At 41.4% G+C, this 17240-nt stretch overlaps 1 protein-coding gene across 1 annotated transcript in view; it reads right to left on the bottom strand.

Annotated features, from left to right (window-relative positions):
- Nucleotides 1–13534, bottom strand: part of LOC148035530 (linamarin synthase 1-like) — a 35245-nt gene extending 21711 nt beyond the window's left edge. The window contains exon 1 of the mRNA XM_087677486.1: nucleotides 12717–13534. Within this exon, the coding sequence (XP_087533612.1) occupies nucleotides 12717–13233 (517 nt within the window). The 5' untranslated portion in view covers nucleotides 13234–13534. The remainder of the gene's footprint in view (nucleotides 1–12716) is intronic.
- Between the last annotated feature and the right edge of the window lie 3706 nt (nucleotides 13535–17240).

A 17240-nucleotide genomic window follows, 5' to 3' on the forward strand; every position in this document is an offset into this window, starting at 1 on the left:
AGACAATTCTAGTCAATGGTGGAGTACACTGTTGATGCAAGGACAGGCTCCTGCCACTTGGACATATTTTAAGCAAGTATTTGTTTCTGCTTGGTTGACCAATGAATTTGAGATTGATGTTATGTCAGCTTGGCACAATTTGGATGCATCTAAATGCAAGGATCTGGAAGACTATAACAAGAAGTTTTGGGAGGCTTTACTTCCAGTCACTTCTTACAGGGTTGTGCCATTGACCGAGCAGATAGAGAAATATTGTTGCGGGCTGCCCAAGGAACTTCGGAATTATTGTACAAAGACAAAGGTCACCACCCAGTTAATTGAGAATGCTACCATAGGAAATGCATTATTGTTGGGACAGTCAAGTGGTTTTGGGGGCAGCATTAAACAGGACAAATCTGAAAAATTTTCAGCAAAGAAGCCATTTGGTAAACACGTTTATCAGAATTCTCAAAGCACAGGTAAACCTTGGCAGTTCAAGAAGAAACCAGCCAAGTTCTTTAGACAGCAGCCAAAGACCAGAAGAAACCTTTTGTGCGCAAGTCTCTTGAAGAGAGAGAGGGGAAATGCTTTATCTGTGAGCAGACTGGTCATATTGCATCTAACTGTCCGGACAAGAATAAGAGATCAGTTGATGATGATAAAGAGGACAGAAAAGGAAAGAAGCCCAAACCTTCAGCAGGTTTAGTGCCAGATATGCTGGGAGACAAGCCACACTCGGATGCTAATGAGCTTTGCAGAGCTTGGGGTAAAGTTAGGGATCAACATGTACTTATTTTCTTTGATCCTGGAGCTAGGGCAAACTTTATCTTACCAGAGTTGGCTTCTACTTTGGGCATCAGAGCACATGAGATGGGCTACACAGCAGAGTCAGGGTTGGCATGTCCTGGCCACTCAAAGTCTATGACACCCATTCTTGGAAAGCTGCGTCTTCATGTACAGTCTTATGTTGATGCAGAAGAATTTTATATCATGCCACTTGAAGGCTGTGATGTTTTGTTGGGAATGCCATGGATGTTCAGAAAGCATGGTGTGTTGGATGCCTTTAACAAGACACTGACTTTGGAACATAGGGGAAAGACTCATGTGCTTGATGTGAAGCTTAAAGGAGAGTCTGTACCTGTTGTATCGGCTTCTGCCATTACATCTGTAATAAAGAATCATCTTTCTGCGTACTTAATTTTTGCACATGATGTCAAGGATAATGATGAGTCAAATTTTTCTATGTTAGCTAGAGACAAGTCTGCTTTCTTGCCTCAGTTCAGTGATTGTTTTTCTGACTCATTACCATCACAGTTGCCACCAGAGAGGTCTGAGGATCATGCAATAGATTTGGTGCCAGGCAGTAGCCCACCAAATAGACCTCCGTATAGGGTTAGTGCAGCCCAACAGAAAGAGATATTGAGCCAGGTGAATGAGCTCTTAGAAAAAGGGCTGATTCAGCCAAGTTCATCTCCTTTTTGCTCACCAGTGCTCTTAGTGCAAAAGAAGGATGGCTGTTGGCGCATGTGCATAGATTATCGAGCATTGAACAAGAGTACCATCAAGAACAGGTTCCCCATTCCAAGAATTAACGACATCCTTGACCGTTTGGAAGGAGCGTCAATTTTCAGCAGGATAGATTTGAAGAGTGGATACCATTAGATCAGGATTAAGCAAGAGGATGTGCATAAGACTGCATTTAGGACTACGTTTGGTCTCTATGAGTTCTTAGTAATGCCATTTGGACTTACTAATGCTCCTGCTACGTTTAATCGAATGATGGACAGGATTTTTCATCCATACAGGCAGTTTGTTGGTACAATCTTTGATGACATGATTGTCTTTTCAAAGAATGAACAAGAGCATAGAGAACACTTGAAAACAGTCTTTGATGAGCTTTGCAGTAACAGGTTGCTTATCAATGGCAAGAAGAGTGAGTTCTTCTTGGAAGAAATCCAGTTCTTGGGACACATAGTGTCAAAGGATGGTGTCCAAATGGACCCTGCTAAGGTTGAAGCAATTAGAACATGGCCAGTTTTGAAGACTGTCCATGATGTTAGAAGCTTCTTGGGTTTGTGTTCTTACTACAGGAGGTTCATTCGCAATTTTGCAGAGATTGCTTCACCTTTACATGCTTTACAGAAGAAAGGAGTCTCTTCCAGTGGACAAAGAAAGAGATTTCAGCTTTTAATCTTCTTAAAGAAAAGATGACTTCTAGTCCAGTGATCATTCTGCCAGATCTTAGGAAGTCATGTGTTGTCCAATGTGATGCCTATGGCAATAGCATTCGTGCAGTGCTAATGCAAGATGGCCGGGTAGTGACTTATGAAAGGAGAATCTTGCGAGGGCCAGAGAAGACTATGCAGGTCTATGAGAAAGAATTGTTGGCTGTGATTCATGCGCTTTCTTGTTGGAAACACTACCTACTTGGGGCAGATTTTGTTGTCCAGACAGATCATCAGACATTGCGTTATTTCTTAACTCAGACTAAGCTGTCATAAAAGCATATGCGTTGGGCAAACTTTTTGTCAATGTTCCATTTTCAGATTGTGCATGTGGAAGGCAAAAAGAATGTTGTGGCTGATGCTTTGTCAAGGAAGCCACAAATTTCAGTTGTGTCAATTCCTTATCATCATGAGCTTGATGATATGAAGGAACAGTATGCTGATGATGAAGATTCTGCAAGGATCTTTGATCAGCTTGTCAATGGACAACATCATGAGCATTATCTTCTCAAGGATGGTTTCATGTTGATGCATGGTAGACTATGTGTGACTATGCCATTGAGACGGAAAGTTATGACAGAGAGTCACTCTCCACCGTATGCAGGGCATCGTGGTATTGATGCAACAGTCAAAGCAGTAGAGACATTCTTTTATTGGCCTACTTTGAGAAGGGACATGGACGCTTTTGTGCGGCAGTGTTTGATTTGCCAGAAGGTCAAGTTTGACAGGCAAAAAGCACCAGGGCTTTTACAGCCATTGCCTATTCCAAATAAACCATGGGAAAGCATAGCTATGGATTTTATCTTTGATCTTCCAAGGACCCAAACAGGAAATGATGGGATATGGACTATTATTTGCAGGTTTAGCAAACAGGCTCATTTCATTCCTGTCAGGAAGAAGATAAAACCAGATCAGATGGCGCGTTTGTTTATGTGCAATGTCTTCAAGTATCATGGTATGCCACAGTCTATTGTCAGTGACCGTGATCCACGGATGACAAGTCTATTCTGGAGAGGCATATTTGAGAACATGGACACAACGCTTAAGTTCTCATCGTCATTTCATCCACAAACTGATGGACAGTCAGAAGAGGCAAATTCTACTGTCCTGGATCTGCTTAAGTGCTATGTGTCAGAGCACAAGTCAAAGTGGGAGCAGTATTTGCCTTTGGTCGAGTATGCATACAATAATACTGTGCATTCATCAACAGGCAAAGCCCCTTTTGAAATTGTTGAAGGTGGTAAAAAGGTTCCTCCCATTTTGCATACAAAGGATAAGATCTTTCAGGCAGATCAGTATGTGCAGAGTATGGGTGAAATGTATCAGAAAGTTAAGCATGCCCTTGAAAGGACTCAGGCAAAGCAAAAGAAAGCTGTTGATCATCACCGTCGTGAATTGTTGTTTTCACTTGGTGATTGGGTACTGTTGCGGTTTGAAAAGGCACGCTTAAAGAAGCGGGAAGGCAAGGAAAGTCTTTTCACTAAGCTTAGTATGCAATACTATGGGCCTTTTCAAGTAACAGAGAAGATTAATGATGTCAGCTATAGGCCGAAATTGCCTGACAATTGGAAGATTCGTAATGCTTTCCATGTAAGTCTTCTTAGACCTTATGTGGGTGATGTGCCAAAAGATATGCCAGCTGAGGAACAGCCCAAAGTTGAGAAACTTGATGAAATTCTTGTTCCAGAACAGGTATTGGCACACAAGGAAAGGAAAGTGAAAGGCAAAGTTGCTAGAAGGTATTTGGTTAAGTTCAAGAACTATCCAGCTATAGATGCTAAGTGGATGGACGAATGTGAACTTGCAGAGTCACCTAATGTGTTGGAACTTTACCTTGAAGCATTTCGCTTGCAACCTACCTTGACCCCTTGTATCTCTAAGCTGAAATAGATTGTCAAAGTGACAATTGCTCAAGAAAGAAATTATGTACAGAAATAGATTTTGTACAGGTTAACACTTATTGAGTCCATATGGTTTTCTCACTGCTAAAGAAGTAAGTATTGCTTGCAAGAATACAATTTTTACTTCTATTGGATTCAATACATGTTGTAACAATGGTTACTCGATCGGGCATGTATTCTATGAATTGACTCAGTGGGGATGTCATTTTGATGTACCGGCCACTAGATCTCTAGTCAGGGTGATGTGGAGTCATCAAATGAGAATCTGCCACTATGGGGATATCATTGTGATGTACCGGCCACTATATCTGGAAACAGTGATGTGGAGTCATATGATGATAGTCTGCCATGTTTCACAGTTAGAACATACATGTGTTAACAGTGTGTTCAATTCACAATGTTGACTGATAGCATGTACGTGTTGTACATGTGCTACCAAGTGTAAGTTCACTAGGTTAGCTGGAAGCATGTATGGCATTCATGCAAACGAGGACGTTTGCGATTTCGAGAGGGAGGTATGTCACAAGACTGTGACAACTATTACCTTTTTGCTGATTTCTTTATTACATATTTTATTTGGTTTTTCTTTTTGGAAGGATCCCTCTTGAAATCTAAATGCCTGAGTTGCATGACTAGTATGTGAAACAGACAGGAATGTCTAGTGAGTCAAGACTGGACAGTTAAGCTCCAATACAAGTCTGGAAGAGACTGATGGCACTATAGATTGACAAGCCTGGAAGAGACTAGTTCAAAGTGAAGATGGACAAATCTGCATGAGATTAGTTCATGTGGGATCATCAGTGGAAATTCACTTTCAGTTGAGCTACATTGCAAATCTGGATGTAGCCATAGTCTGCAAAGATGGTCAGAAGACTAGTGGGATGCAATGGAAGCAACTCCTAACATTTAGGGAGTTACTATTTTTGGACCTCAGAATCTGTTCGCGTCATTATCTTCGTTTTTGCACGAGGATCAATCTTCTGGTCTGTGCCGAGGTCAAATTCTGCACCGAGGATGGAGAATTTTAGACCGGAAGGCTGGAATAGGAAATATCTTCCAGTGCTGCCACTTGGCACAAATTTGTGCACTTACCTCTTTAAAGAGGGACTGGCGTGCAGTTTTTTGAGGGTTGGGGGCTCATTTGTGATGAACAGCTGCCTACCTTGTCTATGATGCACAGAGGCTTGAGCTTGCTTCCTACTCTCTCTCTCTTTCTCTCCCTGACAGTATGGTTATGCTGCAGAATCAAGGGCCTTTCTTCTAATTCAGGTACAGTTATGTAGAATATGCTGTTTTTGCATGAGGCAAGAGCCTCTTTTCTCCAGGAACAGGAGCAGTCGTTTGCTGCCCACAAGCAGGAACAAGTGAGGGTGGTAACCTCACCAAGCAAGTGTCTGAAACAGCATTAAATCAGTTCTCATTCTGGACTGTTCAGAGGTTATTTCAGAGCCCAATTGATGTCAGAATCAAGGGGCACTTGGCACAAATGATGCAGGACAATGCAGGGAACAATATGAGCTGAAAATAGGTGTCAGAACAGGTCTGAACCAGTAATTACAGTGGGCTGAACAGTACAGGGAACAGTATGAGTTGTAAACAGGTTTCAGAACAGGTCTGAACCAGTAAAAACAGCAGGCTGAAATGGTCAATTCTGCACTCCAACCAGAAGATTCAGACTTGGGCAGAGTTTCCCCTCCTGGTCGGCTTGTTTTGGGTCAGTAATTGTACTGCTATGCTGCCAAATTTCACCCAGAATAGGTGAAAGACAGCCCATTGTACTTTCTCTCTTTCTAAAGATAAAGAAATACCGCAAGGGGCGCCTAACTTAGGGGCCAACAGGGTGTCTGTGTGGCAACAGGAGCATTCTAGCTTCCTGAATTTCTTCTCGATTCTGTCTTTAAGTTCAGGTAAAGTGGGCGACTGTTAATTGGGTGAAAGCATTTTTGTATTTTGGTTGTACACTACCGCCCTTTTCAGTGAACAGGCCGGTTACAATCTACATCAGATTCAATTTATAAACCTAGACATATGAGGCCCAAAACCCATGACTTGCATGATATCCGTAAGAAAAGACCATTCCAAGAAGTTAAAAGCCTTTTCCAGATCCAACTACACCAAACAACCTCCTATTGCGTGTGTCGCACATAATCTATAGCCATCTGTGCATTCAAGATATTATGAAGAATGTTTCTACCCTTAATAAACCCATATTGATGAGGTTAAACAAGATCAAGTGTTTATAGAGACGGTTTACCGACACTTTTGCAAAGATCTAGCATGCTTCCCAAAGCCTAAACTTGCTGGCACATGATAGCCAAAGGTTTTTCCAAAGAGATACATAGGTACCAAAGAATTCATTCGTGATACCATCCCAGGTAGCGCTTGTATCATTAGGCAAATGCAACAAGACATCCATAACCACCCTCACAGATATCAGCCTCTAGAAAGTCTTGCATGTCATGAGTAACCTAATCCCTGACCAATGCACAAAAGACTCCATGGACCTGAGTAACTTGAGAACAACACACTTGTCGCTGACCTAAAAGATTTGTAAATTAGTTCCAAAACATACATACAATAGATTAGGGGTATGTGACCATCTAGATTTTGAAATCTCACCACATTCTCCCGTGCAAGGGATGCATGCAAAGCTCAAAAGAATTTATGAATTCGACAATGATTGTCTCGAAGACTGTCAGAATGGTCCTTGAGCTTCACCTGTTGATAAGACTACAACTGAAAACCTTGAATAAGTTCACCCAACCATGTCAAAAGTGAGACCACAAAAGCATCATATGGCAAATCAAGCAACAATAGATGAAACAAGGCCAACATGTCTTCCACAATATGCAAACGTTGCCTAGTAAGTGAAGCATGGTAAATCCCATATCGTCTTGACACCTTCTACACATTGGAGATCGGTCTTTCAAGAGAGTCTAAGCTCTCTAATGGAAAGTCACATAGAAACCTCTCCAATAGCTAGGTCATATATCTCTTGAAAATCGCATGACTAAAAAAAGATGAGTTGAATCCCAAGGGCAGCATGCCCAAAAGACTCCTGAAAGCATCCACCAGCTGCCTGATCTCATCAAATTGCAAAGGAAAATGATCGGATAAGACATACTGTTGTAACACCTACACTTCCAAAGTTTCTGGTAAAAAGGAGTCTTCGTGCATAGCATAGATGCAGTCCAGTCTAGACCATGAGGCTAAATGTTGGGCTGAGAGAAACGTAAATCCCAAAGCCGAAGGGGAAAGCCAAGACCAAAGAACCCATTTGAGAACATCCATCATGAAAGCATTTCAAGTCCTACTTTCCGGGGTATCCATTAGAGAATGTTCCAAAGTAGACTCAGATGGGTCAACACACGTGTTAAAATCACCCATAAGCAAACCGGTCTTCCCAAGGTAAGAGAATCGTGAAGACGATGCCACAAGGCCTAACAATGCAATGAGTCATTAGGCGCATAAATATGTCTATGAACATCATTTTTAATATGCACCCGTTGGAATTCATCGTGTATAACCATAAGGACACCCAAATAGTGCCTTGGCTTGTAGCCTGCATAAAAAAGACGAAAACCGTGACAATCCAAAATACAACCAGCATCATCATAACTTTTGTGCTCAACAACACACAAATTATCCTCATGCAAAATACACCACATGGCATGCTATTTATTGCAAGAACAAATTCCGCAAACATCCCAAGTAGCAATCTACATATGTCAAACGAAAGGAATCATGGGAAATGTTGCTCATGCCTCACTTGAACTTTCTCTACCAATGCCTCCAAAATCCCATCATCCAAAAAGTTTACCAAAAGCGCAAAATCATTATGCCCTATGCGAGTAGGTTTTGTGGACAAAGGGTTACTTCCATTTGATGAGGCCGAAGGAGGGTATTTACGAGGTCCCACGGGGTATTACAATCAAAAGCAAGACGTGTCAGTGGATCCTTGGGATTATTTCGAGAGTGCTGCACCAACAATCTCAACTATGCGGCTTGCTTTGAAGTAGAAGGGTCCATGACAGGTGTATGTAGCATACTAGAAGATTTATCCTTTCTACGAACATATGTACGGAAGGAATCCTGGGTGCCTGATGGTCAACCCATCCAGAGTCATGGGGATTTGAAGAAAGAACAAGTTGTTTATCTTGAACCACATCTTCTTGCAAAGTTTGTTGGCCTATGAGAGGTGCAATAACCATTGTATCAGTATCTAGATTACAAGTAGCAATAGCATCTTGTTTATCTGAACACTCAGCCACATGAAGTGACCAAGCTTGCCATGAGAAGCAGTAACCTACAAAGGAGCCCCAGCTGAGTCTAAACCATAGTGGATGCATACCATTGCAATTAAGACACAACCAATTGAGCCTTTTCCTGGAGGTATCCCGCATCATGCACAATCAATTCCTGTTGCCTATGCTCATACTTGGCAGCACTAGAACAGTACCAATGGCTGCCATTGCATCCCTTACCAAAGGTTAGTAAACCACAAGGTAGCTGTTTGCCTCAACCCACACTCGACATTCCCATTTAAGCAAACGTTGAAAATCAGCCATGGGTCCCCATGGCACCATATGCACCAACCATCTATCAAAGAAGAGGGGAAGTCTGCCCAAAAGATCATCCCGATTCACAAATGATGTAAGCAAAACCTCATTAAAACCCCACGATGCCCACAAAAACCTCTTCAACACAGTCACAGCTTCAAATGGAAGTCAACCACCAATGAATCCAAGGTATCACTAGGATCTTACCCGTGAAAAAGAGGATAACCCCGCACTCATAAAAAGCAGAGAAAGATCAAAGCACATTTTGTGTGTCAACATGCACATCCACAATGTCTCGAGCATCGCAGTTTGGAAGACTGCTACGATTGTGTTGAACATATTCCCCCATAAAGAGTTAGCAAATCCTAGCAAATGTTCCCAATCCAATTCTAGGGAATCATTGGAATGAATCACTGCCTGCACACATGAACGCGGCTGAGATTTCGAAGGGGTAGGATTCTCATCAATCATCATAGAAGCATGTGCGTCATGTTAGCTGCATTTCACAGCGGTCTGTGTATCAAAACATGGAGCCATTTCCTTAGCCATCTCCTCGATACACCAGACCATCTCATCTTCTACCTCTAAATCCAGCCCCAAAGCATCAAACCACCTAGTTGATGAAAGCCGTATTAAGCTCCGATATAATGACCAAAGGGTGGGCTGTAAATCTATATCTGAGGTTACTGCCCACAGCCCCAAATAATTCTGTCACTGTCTCTTTCTCTTCGGGTGAATGTCTGTGTAGATGCACCCCTAGCTGAACAGTAAACCTGCACAATGGTGTGAAGGCATGATTATTAACTACAGGGCTATGTACTTCGTTTAGGAATTATGGCAGATTGGTTCAGTTGCAGGACCACAAGACTTCTCACACTAGGCGCAGCAAGGAACTTAGCATAGGGAAGGGGCAACAGCTACACAACCGTGCCTGCTTTGATGGACTATACGGATGGGAGCCGGAATGCCCAGGGACAACAGATGTTTACAGGGCAACAGGCACGCTGAAGGCTTGAAGGAGGGGCAGTAGCCTGGAAGGCTGCGCCTCTATGTAGACAGCTTGCAAGGTAGGAGTGTGCTTCACACAAGCACACTGCCTCTACAAGGATGGAAATCTTCGCAGCACAACAGCAACAGACATCAGTCTTCTAACAGGTAGGGTACCTGGTCGAGCAGGTGATGACGAGTAGTCACACAAGGTGCAAGGTTTCTTGTGCCATTCTCTCTCTCTCTCTCTCTCTCTCTCTCTCTCTCTCTCTCTCTCTCTCTCTCTCATAATGAGTAGTTATACTATATCAAATCACATAAGAAATACAAAAGTCACAGCAAAGAAATAGAAGAAACTGCCAGATGCCAAGGAGCCAATTCCTCCCTAAGAAAAAGATCAACATGCTGAATGTGATTTAACCGCCAATGTAGAAGACCCTTCAGCCTAGCAGTATGTGCTTGGACACCAGAAATTGAATAAAAAACAAATGCATTCCGGGCAACCTAGTTGTGCCAACAGCCCCAAAATTTGAGAAAGTGTTCTTTTTTCCCATAATGGGCAATTGTATAAATTATGAACAATGTACAAGCCACATAACTACTAAGTATCAAGCAAATAGACTAAAAAGATGGTGACACGATAGCCAACCAAATCATCCCTAGTAAGAAGATCCGTATATTTGATGGTGCTCAACTGCCCCATTGAAGGAGACCTTGCAAACAGAGATACGGCTTTGCACACTATGACATGAATAAAAAATGAAAGCATTGTGGATAGTCCCATTATGCCAACGTTCCCAAAAGCCCTGTGAGTAGTCAAATTATGCCAACATCTCCAAAGCATGGAAAGTGGAAAACCATTAGTACTTGTGACTGATTTTTGGGGATCCACACAGCACACTCGCTCTCTCCAAGATTCTCTCTCTCCCTCTTGCTCATTCAAATGTCAAATCTCTCTCTCTCTCTCTCTCTCTCTCTCTCTCTCTCTCTCTCTCTCTCTCATATTAAAGGCACTAGTTAGACCTCAAGCTCTCAAGAATGAAGCTCTTTCTTTAGCTCCTCAAGGCTCAAGCTCTCTTTTGCACCCATGTTTGATGTAAAGTTTCTAAATGTTTAAAGCGTATTGTTTTAAGTCCCAACATTAAGTATAGGCCTTAGAATTTGATGTACAACGCTTTGCATCAGACATCCAATATTTTTTAGCCCAAACAGTTCAATACTAACATTGGATAGTACTTATCGAATGCCGTCAGAGGTGACAACCTTACGCCCATCACCAAGTTATTGCCACCAGCCCAGCCAGCCACTCCCCATCATCAGGCTGCTGTTGCCAAGTTGTTGCTATTGCTGCCTGTCATCTGGAGTTGTCTTCAGCCTGCTGGAGATTTTGCCCTGCTGACCATTGACCCAGACAGGCTGCACTTCACTCTGCAGCTTGCTGATCAGCCACATCTTCCTCACCTAGCACTGTCACCTGCATCTGCAGCCAACACATACAGCTGCATTTTCGGTCCCACCTGCCCCAGATGACAGTGTTTTGATACTAGCTGCCTGCTTCTCCCCCCAAAGCCTATCGCTAGGCAGTACACTTCTGCGCGTTTCATCATTCCCAGCAGAAACTCTGATGCAGTCCAACATCCAGCCTACTGCTCTGCTGTCTTTAGTCCTCTACATCAGGTTTCCTTGCTGCCGACAATGGTGGTTTGCTGCACTCAAGATCCGTTCTCAGAGGACGACACTCTCTAGCACTCTCCTCAACCCACTCCCACAAGGGACAGTGGCTGTTGGATAGCCTCCGCTCCTTGAGCACACTCAGTTGTATGTCTTCCCTTCATTCATTCTTCATTCTCTTCTTCTACATTTACACTTGTATACATTCAATGTGTGTTAGTTGTGTTCACACACTCTGTGTTTTCTATGCAAATCCTAGTGTATCTTCACATGGTATCAAAGCTGATGCTCTTTTAAAGAGTATCCTACATGACTATCATGAGAGACTTGGTTTGCGCATGTAACACACTTCTAACTCATGACATCTTAGACTCCATCTTGGGATACTGTGGTGTCTAATCAAGCCACTTCTGCACCAGAGGCCCTGATGCAGGATTACGGTCTCAATGTGGAGGACAAAGCTTTATTCTCTTCTTCCATTTTTTCTTCTCCATCATCTAGACACCATTCCTCAAGGCCCAACTCTCCTCAACATATTTCTGTCACAAGGTGCTTTTAACTTGGGGCACTCAACTGACAAGACTGCTCGCCTCCCCATTGGGGGAGGATGAACCACTTAGGGTATGGCTGGTGATTCAAAGTCTACATCTCAGTCAAGCCTGGTGACAGGTTCATATAATCCTTTTGAATTGTGAACCAGATTCCCTCTAGGTTGCCCTTGCTAGGCAAGAACTAGTTGTAAGTCACCACAGAGACACAAGTCAATAATAGTTTTCTGGTTGAGAGGTGAGTCAAATCCTAATCCTCCGATGTTCTTTGCTTGACGTAACATTATGGTTTTGCAGGCTGATCCTAAAATGTAATAGGAGTGTTTCAAGGATGCAAGGTGGCACGCAGGGCAGCTGGGCATTCCAAAAGTATAATACAATATGGCAGTTCAAATAGCGTCTTCAAAAAGAGCACAGATACACCAGTCCCTTATCAGCCCTAAAAAGTATATTTTTTAGGGGAGCAGCAAGTTCAAGAATGTGGCAGCAGCAGGTTGGGCGGATTCAGACATTTTGCATATTAGCAGTCCATTGCCCTACCAATTGATCTACCACCAACCAAAGCTACCAATCGACCACCACCAAAATCAACATATGTGCAAATAACATTAGTGCTCATGGAAAACCGTTTTTGCGAGCCGACAGGAAAACCTTCAACAGACAATTTGCAGATTTTTTCTTCGGTTTTGCGCATTTTTTGCCCGTATGATAACCAAAATGAGGCTATATTTCAAAATTAAAAGGCCCTCTCTCCAGTAAGTTCAAGGCTTTGCCCAAAATGCAGCAATTCACTTTGACACTAAACTTTGTTTTTCATGAAAATTGAACACTTCTGCAAGTTTGTACCTTTGACAGGAAGGAAGCCTTCTTGGACAAGTTGGGGGATGTGGAGGTTGACAGTGAAGCTAGCTGCGGATTGGAGCCAGACAGCGATGCGAGGAAGGTTGAGCGAGTGGGCAACATCCTGAGTGAAGAGCATGAGCAAGTCAGAGATGATACAACAAGGGGGGTGAGCTGAAGCGATGAGCTCGGCCATGAGGTCGCGGAAGGGACCCGGCATGAGCTCATCCATGGCCCGCGAGAGGGCCTCAAAATCTGCCATCCTGTTGTAGTCTGGGGGGAAGCCATCTGGAATGTGGGCCAGATGGATGTTGGGGTGGGGGGAAGACGATCCCTGCATGTTTGTGCCACCACCACTGGACGGCTGAGATTCCAGGATCCGGGAGTGGTTGTGGGTGGTATTGACGAAGGTGATCCTGTAACCTTGGATGGCCAACTGCTTGGCCAGCTGCATCAGTGGATTGATGTGTCCCTGAGTTGGGTAGGGCACAACCACTGCATGTGGCTCTTTGGAAGGATTCATGTCTCCCCCTAGTGTCTTGTCCACAGAGAGAGAGAGAGAGAGAGAGAGAGAGAGAGAAGCGAATTAAGCTGATCTCTTCGGACTACTACAGAGAGAGAGGGGGCTTGGGGCGCAGGGAGGGAAGCAAGTTACGCTGATCTCTTCGGGCGCAGTGAGGGAAGCAAGTTACGCTGATCTCTTCGGCCTGTGACACAGAGAGAGAGAGAGACAGAGAGAGAGAGACGCTGCGCTCTTCAGCCTACCACCCTACCTACCAAGAGATAGAGAATTTGTGTAGAGTTCCATCCAGAGAGAAACTCGCCTAGCCAACGTCTCTTATACGATTTGTGCCATGGATCCATAAAAGAGAACTTTAACGACTTTTAGGCAAAAAGTGTTGCTAGTATACATAGAAAACAACCAAAAGAGAGAATATTGAGTAGGAAAAAGTCAAATATGGGTGAGAATATATCATTATAATCTATAAACTATTCTTTGCTCACAATGGAGTTGTTATTTGAAACGTGCAAAAGCATCTTGTTTCTAACATATAATGATGTGTTAGCTTATTGTTCTCCATTATGAAGTCAATACCCAAAGCATAACCAAATCATTTTCATCCAGAGAAAAGAGGTTTGAAAAGGTTTCCCCTATATCCTACCTCTATCCTATATGCTATCAAGGTCCTTAATCACATTTGCAGAGAAAAGAGGTTTGAAAAGGTTTCCCCTATATCCTACCTCTATCCTATATGCTATCAAGGTCCTTAGTCACATTTGAAAGAGCGAGATAGTATAAATGAAATTTGAATCTATTTACCCTAGTAATGAGAGACCTTAGATAGTACACATATATTAGTTGTGATATGCTACTTTAACACATCTTTACAATGACAATTGCATATTGTACAACTAGTTCTTATGTGTGGTCTATTGACACACAAAAACAAATTTTCCTTGTGTGCTAGTGGTTGTCACCTCTTGTAATAGTGGAGTTTACGTCAAATTCAAAAGGAAATCAAGAAAGCTCTTGTATCTGCAATGTACATAGAATGGTAATTGCATGTCATGATATCATGAAACTAGTCTTTGGAATCCTAAAATAACTCAAAAGGAGATAAAATAATATGATAGAATCTAGTGTCTCTACAATGCATGTTAAAGTGGAACTACAACTAGCAATGCCATACAAATGTCTTGGTTGAATTTTTCCATGGCTTATCCAAATTTTGCAACATAGGAGAATTGTTTTCTAAATCTATGAAGGTGAAGGGGAGAAAGCTTTGAAGAGATCACACTATTATACTCAACTTATCATGAATTAATCAAGATGTAACTAGAAAATGTAAAGAATATGTGCTATATCATTTTATGAATATCATATGGCATTAATAGAAAACATGTAAAGTGTAGTCCCCTCATGAACAACTTCATGCACCTGTAGGCATTGTATGAAAGTAGCCTCCTCCTTATAAAGAAAACACTATAGCATAATAGCTATTAAAAGTAAACAATTCATATTATGATAGGCAATGTAATGAAGGAAATATTATTCAAAATCCACATCACCAACAATAAATGTTGCAAAATTTGGAACCAAAGAGCTATAGGGGAGAAAATGACAAGTGAGGTTTTACTATTATGGAAATAAGTTGTTCTCACTTGTCTTTGGTCCTTTTGAATGTTTGAGCCAACAGACAACCTTTTGAAATGCAACAAATGGACCTTCAAGGCATCTATGTAATGTTGTGACCAATATGAGATTATGTTGCTAGGCAAAATGTTAATGCTAGCTGGTCTTTTATTTTTAACATGCATATGATTAATTGCACTCTTTTTCGTCTAGGATTTAAGCATGCCATTCCAATCAATGCAATGACCCATTTGATGGAGGCAATTGTAATATCCATTCTAGGTATGTACTGGATCCAAAGTTCAAACTACATGTACAATGAGAAAGGGAATATGTTATGCAATGGCTCACAATAATTTGACTACATGTACAATGAGAATGAGAAATGTCTTATGCAATGGTTCACAACAAATTGACTATAGTTTATAGCAAAAGTTTTCAATAATTTGACTACATGTACAATGAGAATGAGAAATGTCTTATGCAATGGTTCACAACAAATTGAATATAGTTTATAGCAAAAGTTTTCAATAACATTGTCTTAACTTCATTCTAAATACCTCAGGGTCTCACACCATAGGTGGTGAAGTGCAAGAGGTTTGAGCATGGAGGTGATACTTAGGGATGTTCCAAAGCACTTCATTCACTTTAAAAAGGAGACTAGAGTTATAGCACTATCCAAAGTAGTTAAGGATCCCAACACTGATGTGGAACCAATTTGTGACAAGGGTGCCAAGTCAAGGAAACCAACTAGGAGAAGTTCCTTGACCCGTGTATATAGGTGTGGATCTTAAACTATTAGATGAGATGCCCTTATTGAGTTGCTTAAGGAGTTCTAGGATGACCTTCATGGACTTACGCTAATATATGAAGGGTATCTTACTAGCATTAGTAATGCACATGTGACTCAAGTTAAGGAAGAAATTGAAAATGTAAATAGTATAAGATTCATATACAAGATCAAAGAAACATGTTTCTTGAAGGAAAGGAAGAAACTGAAAAGGTAAACAATATGAGATTCATCTACGAAATCAAAAAAACATGCTTCTCAAAGGAACGAAAGAAATTGAAAAGGTAAACAATATGAGATTCATCTATGAGATCAAACAAACATGCTTCTCAAAGTAAAGGAAGAAAATAAAATGGTAAACAATACAAGATTCATCTACGAGACCAAACACATGGATCAGGTATCACCAATTTCATTGAAATCCAAGAAAAATGGTAAAATGTGTGTGTGTATTAGAAAATGTCAACGCAACAACAAAGAAGGATCACTTCCCTTTGTCCTACATAGAACATGTTCTTAAGCGATTAGCATGCACCAAAAGCCTATAAGTTCATAAATAGCTTCTCTAGGTGTAATCAAGCTCAAGTGAAGCACAATGACATGTTGCTTGACTTGAATAATGCATTTGTAACTTTCAAACTTGATGTGCACTACTTTTAAGGACTTGCTAAGAAAGCTATTAGAGGTGTTCATGATAGTTCCTATCACAACACTAAATGATATGACACCACATGAGACTAAGGCAAGTGCTCTTATAGTGTTAAGATTTTTGCATATCCTTCAACCTCTTCAAGCACGAATTCGAGGTCTGCCATGTTGTGATCTTGGGACATATAGTTTTGAGGAATCGAATACTAATTAATAAGTCAAAAGTTAAGGTATTTGTCGCTCTCCCACAACTACAACAAACTAAAGCCAAGTATCATGCTTTATGGGGCGTATTGATTATTCTAGAAGGTTCATAATCAATTTTGCATCACTCACTTGCTAGTTGTATACGTCACTAATTAGTTTTTCATGGACTTCAGATTCCTTTCTCAAGCATATACACAAGAGGAACCCCATTTTTATTCTATACAATATGGTGTGTATGTACAATCATTCCTTTTGTCAAGCATTTACAAGGTCACATGCTTGACAAAATAGATTTCATTTTCTCATAGGCTTGTTAGCAATCTGAAGTATATTATAAAAATGGGATTCCTCGTGTCTATGGTTTGTATGTCAAGAATGCTGGGATTCCTCTTGAGTGTGCAAACTATGGTTTTGAACCTTATGCTTGGAGTTACCATTGAAATGTCAAGAATTGTGTGTGTGTATATATCAAAAGTCTGTTGTGTACATATCAAGTGAGATTCTTGTTGTGTGTATGCTGTGTATGTCAAGAATGTTGGTTTCTCATTGTAAGGAAGAAAATTATCAACATGAGAGTTGAAACTTGAATCCTATTCCAAGCATAAAACTTTGTAAATACTTGAGCCAAGAGAAAGAGGACTTAGGGTTTAGTATAAAAAAGGGAAGAAGTGCTAATGTAGCATCATTCTTTGGCATTATCACAATTTCATCCTTTTTATCTTTCATTCCTCATGTACTTGATTTGCAGTTC

The sequence above is a fragment of the Lygodium microphyllum genome, chromosome 5 (genome assembly GCF_053477565.2).
Source record: "Lygodium microphyllum isolate KBCC chromosome 5, Lygodium_microphyllum_v1.1.10, whole genome shotgun sequence".
In the NCBI taxonomy this organism is placed as follows: domain Eukaryota; kingdom Viridiplantae; phylum Streptophyta; class Polypodiopsida; order Schizaeales; family Lygodiaceae; genus Lygodium; species Lygodium microphyllum.